We start from the raw sequence: 12538 nt of genomic DNA on the forward strand, positions 1-12538 counted from the left end.
AAGTGAAGTAAAGTTTTTATTCTCGACTCAGTTAATAAGAAAAATGAGAGTCTAAAGGTGTTAAAGCTGCTATCTCAGAGTTCCCAAGAATTTCCAGAATTCTTGTTTTTTACGATTTAACAAAGAAAGAAACGTGTAAATTCGAAAAAGAATAATAATTTTACTAAATCATTACTTTGTTTGGGAAAAATTGAGGCTGAATTTTAGATATCACAACACAATTCACCGAAAACAGAAATATAAACCAACATGAATAGTTTCATGATTTTGATATTATTTTTTTTCTCTTCCATCAAACCACGGTTACAATGCAACTATGATGAAGCTGATCAATATCCAATGTATGTCATTGGTATTTATTCTGCATGCTATAATGAAACAAACCGAACAGAACTTCATCACCTCAGTGAAGCTCTAGACAAAAGCATCAAGTTCATATGGGAATATGAAGAGTATAATCGTAAATATAAACACATTTCAATAGATGTTTGTGATGATTTTAATAGTCTTCCAAAAATCGTTGAATCTATATACTTGAATGAATCACTTCACTACAATACGTGGTCTGAAAAGCTTAACAAATCATACAGCTTATCATCAGTCATTGCAATTTACGCAGAAGGACCAGCAGAGATGATGAATTATCTGGACTCTAGTTTTCATGATGACATCAGGTTTACAGGAAGATACGTCTCTTACAATTCTTCTATTGACTATGAGCTATACGAAATTTACGCTACTATTCTCCATTATATAATCACGCATCGTTTAGAATTGGAGCATCTCGTTATATTCAAAGTTCAACCGTTCATGATGAACCCTCTTTTTGAAATTTTAAAATATAAAGCCCTGCAATCAAAACTTTGTGTCCATTGGAAAGAAATTGACAAGTCTTGGAATATAAGTCAGGAAGATTACTTCTCTCCAAAATGGTTCAAGGAAAACAAACCAGCAGTGCTTACTATGGGTGATAAATTTGGACAAGTTTCAATCATCAAACAATTAGGGATATTAATGGAAAAGGAAAATTTTACCATTCCGATATTGGTTGAAGGGTTACTGAATAATATGCTATTTAGTCAGAATAATCCAGAAAACTTTGATTGCTTTAAAAATATCAGATCTTCATTCATAACTATAGATTTTGGACTTTTTTCTTTCATGGACCTCCTCTCGGGACTCGACTTGCAAATGTTTAAAAGTTTATACTTACACATTAACAAAACTACTCATGTTGGTCAACGATATTCATTGCAGGAAACGCTATCTTATTCCGGGATTTTCGATTTCCAACGATTTGATAACTGTGGTTGTTCTATTAACTACGAATGCATTCGATTATTAAATACAATTCGGAAAAGAGCTTTCAAAGTAGATAATTGGAGAAGCGTTCGAAACCTAATTAAGTCACATTATGTATATGTTACATTGTCAGACACAAGGATACCCATAAGCCAGACTTATGGATATGGCTGTCGAAAAAATGCTGAAAGGATAGAACGTTATGAAAACGTTTTAATGAGAGATCGGTCGAAGTACCATGATGCAAACCAATGTACTTATAACCAAAACAAGACAATGCACTTTTTATGTTGGCAAGGTGATGAGACTATTTCTGTTTTTTATTCTATTTTTTCTAACATCGGGTTTTTTTATAAAAATCTATGAAACTAATACAGAAATACCACTTATTTGGTGTGACTGCGGTTTAGTGATATTTTTATTTATGATTTCATTAGAAGTCAATCGCCTGAAAGTAAGAGGAGAAGACTCGGAAAGTCTTAAGATTATAAAGATTTGATTACTCTAATGTTATAGGAATACCTGAGGTGGAAACCAGTCACTGTTCTGCTTTAAATTGTGAGCCTGGTTTCTACAGATCGTATGAAAAAATTGAACACGGTTTCTCTTGGATATGCGTTCGTTGCCAGAAGAACCATCACAAACCCGACTTTGGAAACCATTTATGTTATCCATGTGAAGGACGACTTTCAATAGCCAACGGAAAAAGAACAGCGTGTTTGGATCCTTACACAAATATTTTTGTCAGCTACCAGCCAAAAGTATTCTACATCATTGGAGTTATCTCATCGGTTGGATCATTGACTGCTATACTAACTTTGATAATCTTCGTAATAAAAAGAAACACACCTATTGTTACGACATCAGATTTCAAAGTTTCAACTTTGCATATATCTATTCAGGCAGTTACAATGATCATCGCCCCTTTTTTATATTTTATGAATCATAATTGCGTTTCGAAACCATTAGTTTTCACCACCTTATACACCCTCGACGTTGGTATCGTTTTCATCAAGTCGCAAAAGCTTCTTCAAGCATTTCTTTGCAAGGTAAAACTTACAGCCGAAGAAGCCAAACGCGCAGTAATGACTCAGATTATGACTATTGTCATTTTTCTAGTCTCCGTCAACGCTGTATTCTTCGTCTGCCTTTATCAACAACAAGTAACCATTCTTGAATTCGAAGATCCTCAGGAAATGACAAGAGAGTATGGATGCAATACCTATTTTCACAGCAATGTTATAATGATCGCAATTGCAGTAATCCAACTAATGTGCGCGATACAAGCTTTTCGAGGACGACATTTTCCGAGTGTCATGAACGACGGTGTCGTTTTGATGTTTACCACACTCATATTAACCGCTTCATTTGTTGTTTGCTTCATCATCGTTCCTTTTCAAAGGCCAATCGAAAAAGAAATTTCACAATGTATCGCGATTTTGGCCAATACCATGGTCATCACATTCCTCATGTACGGGCTAAAGGCTTACCGTATTCTGTTTCATCCGGAACAAAACACAAGAGCGTATTTCCGCAACCAGTGTTTGACAGAGATGAGACAAGACGTCAATCAAAGAATCGAGATGAGATAGTGAACATGTTAGTTAACCCTTTAAGTGCCGATGTCGTATATATACGACATGGGCTATATAGGAGGGCGAAGCCCTCCTGTAATGCCCAGTTTGATTTAGAAATCGTTATTTTTGGTCGAACTCGTAGGAATTAGATTGTCCTTTATGGTCAAGCAAAAAAAATTTCAAAAGTGAGTCTTTCCAGCGAGATTTTAAGCGAAAAAGTCAAAAAAATGCAAAAAATTGACAAAAATTCACTGTTTTGAGATTCTGACCGTTTTTTGACTATTTTTGGTCAACGAGTGATCCAAGAACCTCCAAATTTGGCCCTGTTTTACTTTATTCTGTCTTCTAGTGAGTCGATTTGAAGTTTTACCACTGGGCACCTTTCCATCAGTTCAGTCAGGTCCGCGCAGCGGGCCTGACTGTTTTAATTCCCTAACCTACCCCCCCCCCTTGGCCGCCGCCCACCACGCCCTTCCTAAATCGGGCGGCGCCGAAGGCGCCCAAAAGAAAGAGGAGACTCTAAGCTGTCCAACAAGCTATATACGAGCTTCTAATTCATTCTAGATCAGAAGATATAAGCCCTTAAAGTTTGAACTAGCAATTTTTAAAAAAAAACTTAGAAAAAAGGACCCTGGCACTCAAAGGGTTAAGAAACACTTAAGTATTATTTAATCATTATTCCTAAAAAAATTAATTATCAAAAACGTGTCCAAAAAACTAACGAAAAATCAGACTGAACCGTGTAGTGATGAATTGAATCGGATGCATGTCTCAATATGTTTAGCAGTGGAAGCAAGAGTGGCTACATCTTTAAATGGAACAACATTTTTTACCATATTTGAAAAATAGCTTTTTGAGCCTACCTGGGGGTCATGTTCAATATTTAATCGCACGATAAGTTATTTTTTCTTCTTTGGCGCGCCTTCAAAGAGAGGAAATAATCGTGTATTGCATCCTGTAGTGAGCAATTAATCATTAATCAAACTCGCCAATGTCTATAAAATTAATTTTAATTAATTCTAATCTTTTAGTGTAATTTACTTTCCTGATTGGGAAAAAGTATTGAAAAAATATTGTGCGATTAGCTCGTAATTACACAATAACTCCTGAAATTCGAAAATTGCACTCGTTATCGTGTGATTAACATAAACTAATTATATTTAAAATCAAAGATAACACAATTTTTATTTCTGAAATATATTTTGAGCTTTTACGTGTCTCATTCAAGTTAAGGAATGTCATAAGGTTAAGTGACACCTTCTCTTCTTTTGTTGATTACTCCCGAAAATAAAATTTCAAAGAAAAAAAGGTATATTCTGAAAGCCCATAAAATTTCACACTTTAAGAGTGTGATAACTGGTTTATCGTAAATTTGAAAAATATCAACAAAGTTTTCTAAATTTTCTCTCTCCATTCCTGTCTCTTTTTCTTTGTTTTGATCTTCTCTCTCTGCAATCTTTTTTACATCTCTATTTTGATGAAATCAACATCAAAACATTCGAAAAAAGAATCGAATGGTCATTAAAAAGATAAAACTATTCTTTTGATAAAATATTGCAAGCAAAAAGCAAACATTTCTAATCATAAAAGTGTACGAAATTCGACCTCTCGCTTACCAGAGCCTTTTTTTAAACATGCTCTTGTATTAGTACGGTACAATATGAAATACAGCGTATATAGTCCGGGGGGGGGGTACTTAGGCAAATGGAGGGTACGGTATGTGCCGCCCCTCAGGGTACCTTTTTTGGACTTCCAAAGTCCCGCTAAGGGTCGGAAAAATCAGAAAATCTAATTTCAGTCCCACTAAGGGTCGGAAAAATAGGAAAATTTCAACTTTTTACCCCCTGAAAGATCGAAATTTGGTCAAAATTGGTCAAGTTTGTCCCGCTAAGGGTCGTAAAATTCCCAAAATTTCCCTTTGTTTTCTCCTTTTTAGTCCTGGTGAGGGTCCAAAGTTCGAAAATTGGGCGGCACCCCCCCTGTCAGCTCGTAACCCTCCCCCCCGGGTATAGGTACGCGTTTTTAGCCAAACAGATTGCTCATATTCTTCATGTTGACGATAAAATCTTTTAAATTAATATTTTAAATTATTATAGGAAAAAGAGATAGGATGAAAAATGTTCCAGATGTTTTTGTCAGGCTTTAATTTGATGGGTCGAACAACTACAATTTAAAGGTTTTATTTTGATTGTAAGGTCTGATGATGCTGATGTGTAAAAACAAGTGCGACAAGATTGGAAAAAGATTTTGAAAAAATGAAAATACATTGAATAAAAAAACAATTTCTCAAACAAAGAGACTTTTACTGATACTCTTTCGAATGTTTTTATGTTTATGATAGATAGAACATTTTCTATCTTATAATCAAAACATTCGATTTTAAAATTTCTCGAAATCAATTTTGCTATTTTTTGGACCTACCCCGGTGGGGTGGAGGTCATATAAATTAACCTTTGTCCGCTCGTTCGTCCGTTCGTTATTAGCTTTCCTCGTGATTGGCTCGTTAGTTTTTTCTGATTTTTTGGACAAAGATGTGTAACTATAAACCCTCGAATGTGACGGAGCCCGATTTTCGAAAAAAAAATTTTGGGGCAAATTTGGGCCAAAAAAACGGCTAAAAAACGGGTTTTTTGGACTTTGTGGAAAATTGGATCATTAAATTTTTCTGATTTTTTGCATGAAAGTAGGGTACCATCATAGGTAAAAGATGGCTCAAGCAGATTTTTTCTAAAACAATTTTTCGGCTCAAAAAACGCATGTTTATCTATAAGAATTACTATTAATAAGCATACATCAATGTTCTTAGTTTATAAATTACTCAATTTTTTTATGAGATAGATGTTATTTTTGCTCATGAGGGCTTACTTTTGAAGAATGTGTGTGTTTGGGCATGAAATTTTGGTTGCTTGGCGTGTTTTATAGAAAAACTGGCCAAATTCGATATTTATTTATAAGCACATTATCAATTACCTAGGTATTAGCTTTTCTCGAGATTGCCTCTTTGATTCTTTATGATTTTTTGCACAAAGATGCATAACTATAAACCCTCGAATGTGACGGAGCCTGACTTTCAAAAAAAAATTTTTAGGGGCAAATTTGGGCCAAAAAAACGGCTAAAAAACGGGGTTTTTTGGACTTTGTGAAAAATTGAATCATTAACTTTTTCCGATTTTTTGTATGAAAGTAGGGTACCATCATAGGTAAAAGATGGCTCAAGTAGATTTTTTCAAAAAAATTTTGTTGGCTCAAAAAACGCATGTCTATCTACAAGAATCACTATCGATAAGCATACATCAATGTTCTTAGCCAAACTACTCAATTTTTTGATGAGATAGGTGTTTTTTTTTGCTCACAAAGCCTTGAATATGAAAGAATATTTCAAGAGCATGAAATTTTGGTTTTTAAACGTTTTTATTATAAGAAACAAACGACTAATTTTAATAGATCGTCATTATTTGTGTTCTGAATGATTGTTTAATGGTCATGCTCACGTAGATATCAATTATATATGTGTTAAATGCATAACTAGGTAGGTCCATAAAAGTATCACTTGTTTGTTTACAAAAGCAATACACGTTTTTTTTTATTAGAACACCTAAAATTTGGATGAGCCTGGATGTGCTTACTTTTTTAGCAATTTTCAGCCTGAAATGTTCTTAGATGCGTTCTTAAATTTTCAGACTACTCTAAATCGACAATATCATGCAAAATAAAGAGCACTTAAAATTGGTAAAATTTGGACAATATTTGACTCTCGATTTAGAAAATCCATTCCTAATAACCTAAGTTTGTTTAGAACTGCTTGAAAAGAGGAAAAAATTGTAGTTTCTTGTCATTTTTTTCCAAACTGAGGCTGGGCATGTTCTTACGATGTTCTTAATTTTTCGACGAATTTCAGCCTCAATGTTCTTATAAATTGGGTTCTAATAAAAGAAAAAACGTGTAGAATGTGAGGTGAGGAACAACTTTCGATCTTTCACTTATTTTTGTTTGCATGATATCAATTCGTAAAAAATTCCACAACCATAGTTTAGTACTTATCTGTAAAAGTCCCAGTCTTGAAAATTGTACTCACAAATGGTGTAAATTATTAGAAAATATTGGAAAACGATGAATGGAGTAGGAAAGGATTTTCCAAAAATATCGATAAAAAATGGTTGTCTAGTAAAATGTCTTAAAACTAATGGATATGATTTGGAGGGTGAAAATTACATAAATATAGAAAATAGTGTATTTTTCAGGAAATAGCAAAATATTGACCGACAGAGTGACATAGGACGAAATATTCCATTTTTAATGTCGCCCGAAATCAAAAATTGTGAAATTCTTCATCCTTGTCTACTCCTTAAATTTAGATTTCCGGGTTTAGATAATAAAACCAATTTAAAGGATTGCTATAGTAGAAGTAAAAAAATCTTAATTTTCTGGAATATTTCATCCCAAATTACTCGGAAACCTATACCATATCATTGAAATATGTCATTTCGGAAAATCCAACTCCAAAAATCCTTAAAATTGAAGAAGATATCACGAAAAAGATTTTAAAGATCTCTGAAATGTCATTCTGTTACATTCTAAAAGATACTATTAGTTACATACTTGTCACAAATACGGTTTTTATTGAGCCTGTATATCCCGTATCCCACATCGAGACGACTGTGCAACGGATTTATTCCGTTGATATCCATTTGCATGTTTTCCAAAACCTCTAAAAACTTTCAGAACTCTCCAAGTAGATACTTACTTCAAAGAGCTACAAAATAAATCAAACTGTGGAAGTGGGACCCTTGAAAGTGACATCTTAAAATATTGCAATTAAAAGTCTTGCTGTATCCATATAAAGAAAAGTAAAAATCAAAATGCTTGTTCGTTCGTTCGTTCGTTCGTTCGTTCGGTTGAACCTCCAAGTAGCGGAACAATCGTAGAATAAGGTTAGAGTCCGATAGTTAGAAGTGTCCGCCTTATAATAATATTTTATTAGCTACACGTTTTTTTTTTATAAGGAACCTTAACTTTGCTCTGAGCCTGGAGTTCCTTATTTTTACAGAGAATTTCAGTCTCAAAGTTCCTTATCGAGTTCCTTACTACATAGGAAATTTTGAACTTTTTGCCCCTTGAAAAATCAAAATTTGGTCAAATTAGTCCCAATAAGGTACATTATTTTCAAATCCACTTATTCTCAGCTTGAGCAGTTCCTTAACAATTTCTTATTTTTTGAACCATTTTCAACCTCGAGTTCCTTATAAACGTGTTCCTTATAAAAAAAAAAACGTGTATTAGTATTAACTGCTATAACCTATTAAAGAGACTTTGGAGACCAGAATATCGATATCATGGGTATGGATATTGTAATAGAAATATCTTATAATAATATTGTATCAGCTTGTATCAGCAGGGAAAAATCAAAATATAATAGCCCCATTCTTTTTCACCGTCCAACATATTGTATCAGCTATTAAAGTCTATTCACGATAAGTGTGCACTGAATTTAGCTTTGTTTGTTGGACCTACCCCGGTGGGGTGGAGGTCCTATAAATTAACCTGTGTTCGTTCGTCCGTCCGTCCGTCCGTCCGTCCGTTCGTTCGTCTGTTACCAACTTTTCTCAGGATTGAATCATAGGAATCTTTTGATTTTTGGTATAAAGGTGCAAAATGGTGACGGAGCCTGGTTTTCAACAAAAAAAAATTGGACAAGTTTCAGCCAAAAAACGGCTAAAAAAAGGGTTTTTAATTAAGACTATGAAAAATTGAATCATTAATTTTTTTGCATGAAAGTAGGCTAACATCATTGGTTAAAGATGGCTGAAGCAGATTTTCACAAAAAAAATTTTTGGGCTTAAAAAACGAATCTTTATCTATAAGAATCGTTATTTATAAGCATAGATCAATGTTCTTGTAGTCATATTATTATTATTTTTTTTTTAAGATGAAAATGTCACGGTGGAGGGCAATGGTTTGAGTTTTCTAGAAACACTTATTTTTTTTGGCTGAAAAACGAATCTTTATCTATAAGAATCACTATATATAAGCAGAGATCAATATTATTTTTATTATCATTTTTCCTAAAAGAAGAAACTGTCACGGTAGAGCGCGATGGTTTGAGTTTTCTAGAAACCTTATTTATTAAGCTGTGCATTTTCTGATAGTGTTGAAATTTGCATTATTCAACAGAATGTAAAGTAGATTGACTGATTTTTCTGAAAAGACGTCTTACTCTATTTATCCCCAAGTCTAAAAAATATACTATACTCAAATTCGTGTGGCCCCCATAGATTTATAAAGCCCGTAGGGCTAAATGGCGTACGTACTGTCTACGCTACTGGTTTTGGCGTATATGGCCTCATTTACCATCCAAAAGTTTAAACTCAAGTCCCTTAGGGGCTTAAAAGACAATGCATGGGAGCGGTCCAAAAAGGTCTTTCAACGAATTGGATGCGCTCTTTCAAGCTGCTCAGATTTTGAGGAAAGCTAGATTTCTTATTTCTACTTCTGTTATTATTTTAACCCTTTAAGGCTGACTTTCCAGCGCAGCTGGTTTTATTTTTCTTCTTTTCTCATCTTCATTCTCCTGGAACACTCAGGCTAAATGGATGTTGTTGTTGGGTATGTGGTAGCCATTTGGGTCCCTTTTTACACCCTAGAAAGAGACAAAAAAACATAAAACAGCAATCGAGTCTCTGACAGGGTCCTAAAATTATGAAACATCAAAAAACAACTTCCCCACAGGGTCATAAATTTGTATCAAAGTTTGAAAATTTTCGCTGAAAATTGGGAAAAGGTTTCCCACATTTTCGTAAACAAAATTGTTTTTGGTGATTATACACTAAACAATATAGATCCTTCTGCTCAAAGATAATTACTCATTGATGAATAATTTCCAGAAGATACAATAATATATTTCCAAATGGTCAAATCATCTCTGGCTTTATTTCACCCCAACATTTCCACCGGGTAAAGTAAGCAAATTAATAACATGTCGTTATTAACCGAAGAATACTTTTCCATCTATGTCATATTATTTCTATCTTCTCTTAGAACCCATTCGTAACCACACAACAGGTGGTCTTTTGTGTGAGCAAGAAAATCCCGATGACCCATGTCCAGATGAAATTGGACAAAAGATCGTACCAATTTACATGGCAATTTACATGTTGATGACGAATATATTATTGTTGAATCTGCTCATTGCCATTTTCAAGTAAGTTGTATGTTTGAAATATTCGCAAACAAAAGTTCCAATATGTATTATCATGAAAACTTTACAACACGACTTTGGGGTTTAGAACAATTTAATCTCGAGAAATAACACGTTTATTATAAGAAAATTTTTTAGAATAAATTGTTTTTTTTTTATTCTAACTTTCTCCATTTTTCGAGTATCTCAGTCCATTTTTGTAAAATAATCAGGTGTTTTAGAGACAATAAATGTTCTCCTTAACGTGTTCTTAATATTTTGTTCATAGAAGCAATAAAATCTTTTAAAGTTTGTTCTTATAAGAGGAACCAGTACTCAACTGCTTGAGGACGCAATACAAAAAAACTTATCATTTATAAGACGTCTTATTCTTTTTAGCCGCAAATCTAAAAAAGATATACTATACTCAAATTTGTGTGCCCTCTTTAAACTTAATTTGAGGCCGATTTCGAGTTTGGTTCTCTTACGCATTCCAGTTACTCGTGTGTCCATTTCATCAAACTCTCTTCTTGAGATATTATGTCTTTCAATTATTGCTCCAATGATGAATCTTTACCAACAAACTCTATAGGCTGCTTGCATCCTCTAACGAAATGAACACTTACGGTTTTGTAGAGGTCTGCGATTCAGACTACAAACTCCACTTTTAATCAAATAGCTCGACATTTTGCTCGATGTTTCTTTATTTCATATTTGCCTCATCGGTGACTTTTCTTTTCTTTTCTTTTCTAGTAACACTTACGAAAAGGTGCAAGAGAATTCGGATCGTTTGTGGAAGTTTAAACGTTATGATGTCATAAGTGAATACAATGACCGCCCATCATTTTGTCCGCCCTTCATTGTGTTGGCTCATATTTGGTTTTTCGGATTGTTCTTGTTCCGATGTTGTTGTAAAGGAACAAGACAAACCAAATTTGGAACGCTCAGTAAGCTGTTTCTTTACTTCTCCTTCTTTTGTAATAAGTGCATTCTTATCAGTTAAATTAAAGACCTAAAGAATAAGGTAGTAAATTTTTATCTTTATTGCTTTACAGACTAAATTTGGTAGTTTTTCCAAGTTTTTGAGAAATTTACGTTCAATTTTTAATTTTATCCAGTTTAATCCACTAATTTGAACTTTTTCTTTTTGTGTCTTTTTATTTCTATTTTGCATTTTTGTGAAGACGTAGTAGTTTTTGCTGCCTTTTTAGGAGTTTTTTTTGCTTAAATTCTACTTATTTTTTCACCGAACGACCGATCCTCTCTTTTCTCAACTTCATTTGAGCTACAATTTGACAATGTCTGTGTGTCTGTCTGTCTGTCACAAAAACTTTAGGGCAGCCTGGAGACTTCAAAAATGCTTGGATTTGGCTGAAATTTGGCACACTTGTTACTTGGGTGAATATCTGGGGGCTATTTTTCATTTTTCAAAAATTTTGATTTTTTGGGCCTGGGGACGAGTTATTCGCCAAAAAGAGGCTATAACTTTGGCGCAGCCTGGAGACTTTGGCTGAAATTTGTCACACTTGTTCCTTGTGTGAATATCTGGGGGTGTTTTTTTTTTCATTTTTTGAAAATTTTGATTTTTGCGGCCTGGGGATGAGTTTTTCGCCAAAACGAGGCCAAAACTTTGGGGCAGTCTGGAGACTTCAAAAATTGTTTGATTTGGCTGAAGTTTTGCACACTTGTTCCTTGGGTGAATATCTGGGGGTCTACAATCGGGCCTATAGTTTGAAGGCACTAAAGTTGAGCCCAGTGTGTTGCGCACGTTTGACTATTGTATAGCTTGACCCGTAAAACAACAAATTAAATTGGCCTCGTCTTAGATTGGCGAAGAAAATTCGGCTAACTAAGGGGGGATTTTTCGGGAACACGCTTACAGGCATATTTTTACATTAGGAAGAAATTTTGGCGAAAAGTACTTATATATTTTGGTTTTTCGTTGAAATTCGCCTTCGCTTGAGTGTTCATTTCATCTAAAAATGCAATCGCCCCTCTTTGTAACAGCTGTGGTCATTCAAGAAAATGAAAACTGGAGGAGGGGGGGGCTCCCTTGATGAGGCCCCCCAAACGGACCCTCAATTCACGAAATCATGCAATTTTTTTTCGAAATTCACGCATTCACACAATAACCCGATTTTTCAGAAATCGGAAAATTTTAATAATCGGTGGAAAAAAGGAAAAATTCACATATTCACGCACAAGATAACCCAGATTCACGGTCACGCTTTCACGCAATCAAAAAGTGCATTTTCACGTTCACTCAAGTTTTTTCAATTCACGCATTCACGCATTTTTTTTTCAATTTTCACGCATTCACGCAACCGATAATGCCCATTCACGCAATCACGCAAACCGCTGGGGGGGCCTCTTGATTTCTGCTGATCCTTCTGAATAATAACGAAATTCGTTGCCAAAAATTCCTCTGAAATTTAATTGTTTTTTCGCATTTTAATCGAATTTCGCCACACGTTCGAAAAAAGGT

The 12538-nt window shown here is 34.3% G+C and overlaps 2 protein-coding genes across 4 annotated transcripts in view; both read left to right on the forward strand.

Annotated features, from left to right (window-relative positions):
• LOC136807084 (transient receptor potential cation channel subfamily M member-like 2) overlaps positions 1 to 12538 on the forward strand; it is a 70913-nt gene that overhangs the window by 35303 nt on the left and 23072 nt on the right. For all 3 annotated transcript variants that reach the window (XM_067063652.1, XM_067063651.1, XM_067063654.1), the window contains exons 24-25: positions 9915 to 10077; positions 10807 to 11000. In XM_067063652.1, the coding sequence (XP_066919753.1) occupies positions 9915 to 10077; positions 10807 to 11000 (357 nt within the window). The remainder of the gene's footprint in view (positions 1 to 9914; positions 10078 to 10806; positions 11001 to 12538) is intronic.
• On the forward strand, positions 1456 to 2904 carry LOC136807085 (G-protein coupled receptor family C group 6 member A-like). The gene is made up of 2 exons (XM_067063655.1): positions 1456 to 1600; positions 1819 to 2904. The coding sequence occupies exons 1-2, from the start codon at positions 1519 to 1521 to the stop codon at positions 2892 to 2894; spliced, it is 1158 nt and encodes a 385-aa protein (XP_066919756.1). The 5' UTR covers positions 1456 to 1518; the 3' UTR covers positions 2895 to 2904.

The sequence above is a fragment of the Clytia hemisphaerica genome, unplaced genomic scaffold (assembly GCF_902728285.1).
Source record: "Clytia hemisphaerica strain Z4C2 unplaced genomic scaffold, Clytia hemisphaerica genome assembly, whole genome shotgun sequence".
Lineage (NCBI taxonomy): Eukaryota > Metazoa > Cnidaria > Hydrozoa > Leptothecata > Clytiidae > Clytia > Clytia hemisphaerica.

Coding starts and splice junctions, on each gene's coding strand:
- LOC136807085 (XM_067063655.1), top strand. CDS start 1,519: ATGAGAGATCGGTCGAAGTACCATGATGCAAACCAATGTACTTATAAC. Junction 1,601..1,818: donor GCACTTTTTATGTTGGCAAG/GTGATGAGACTA, acceptor CTAATGTTATAG/GAATACCTGAGGTGGAAACC.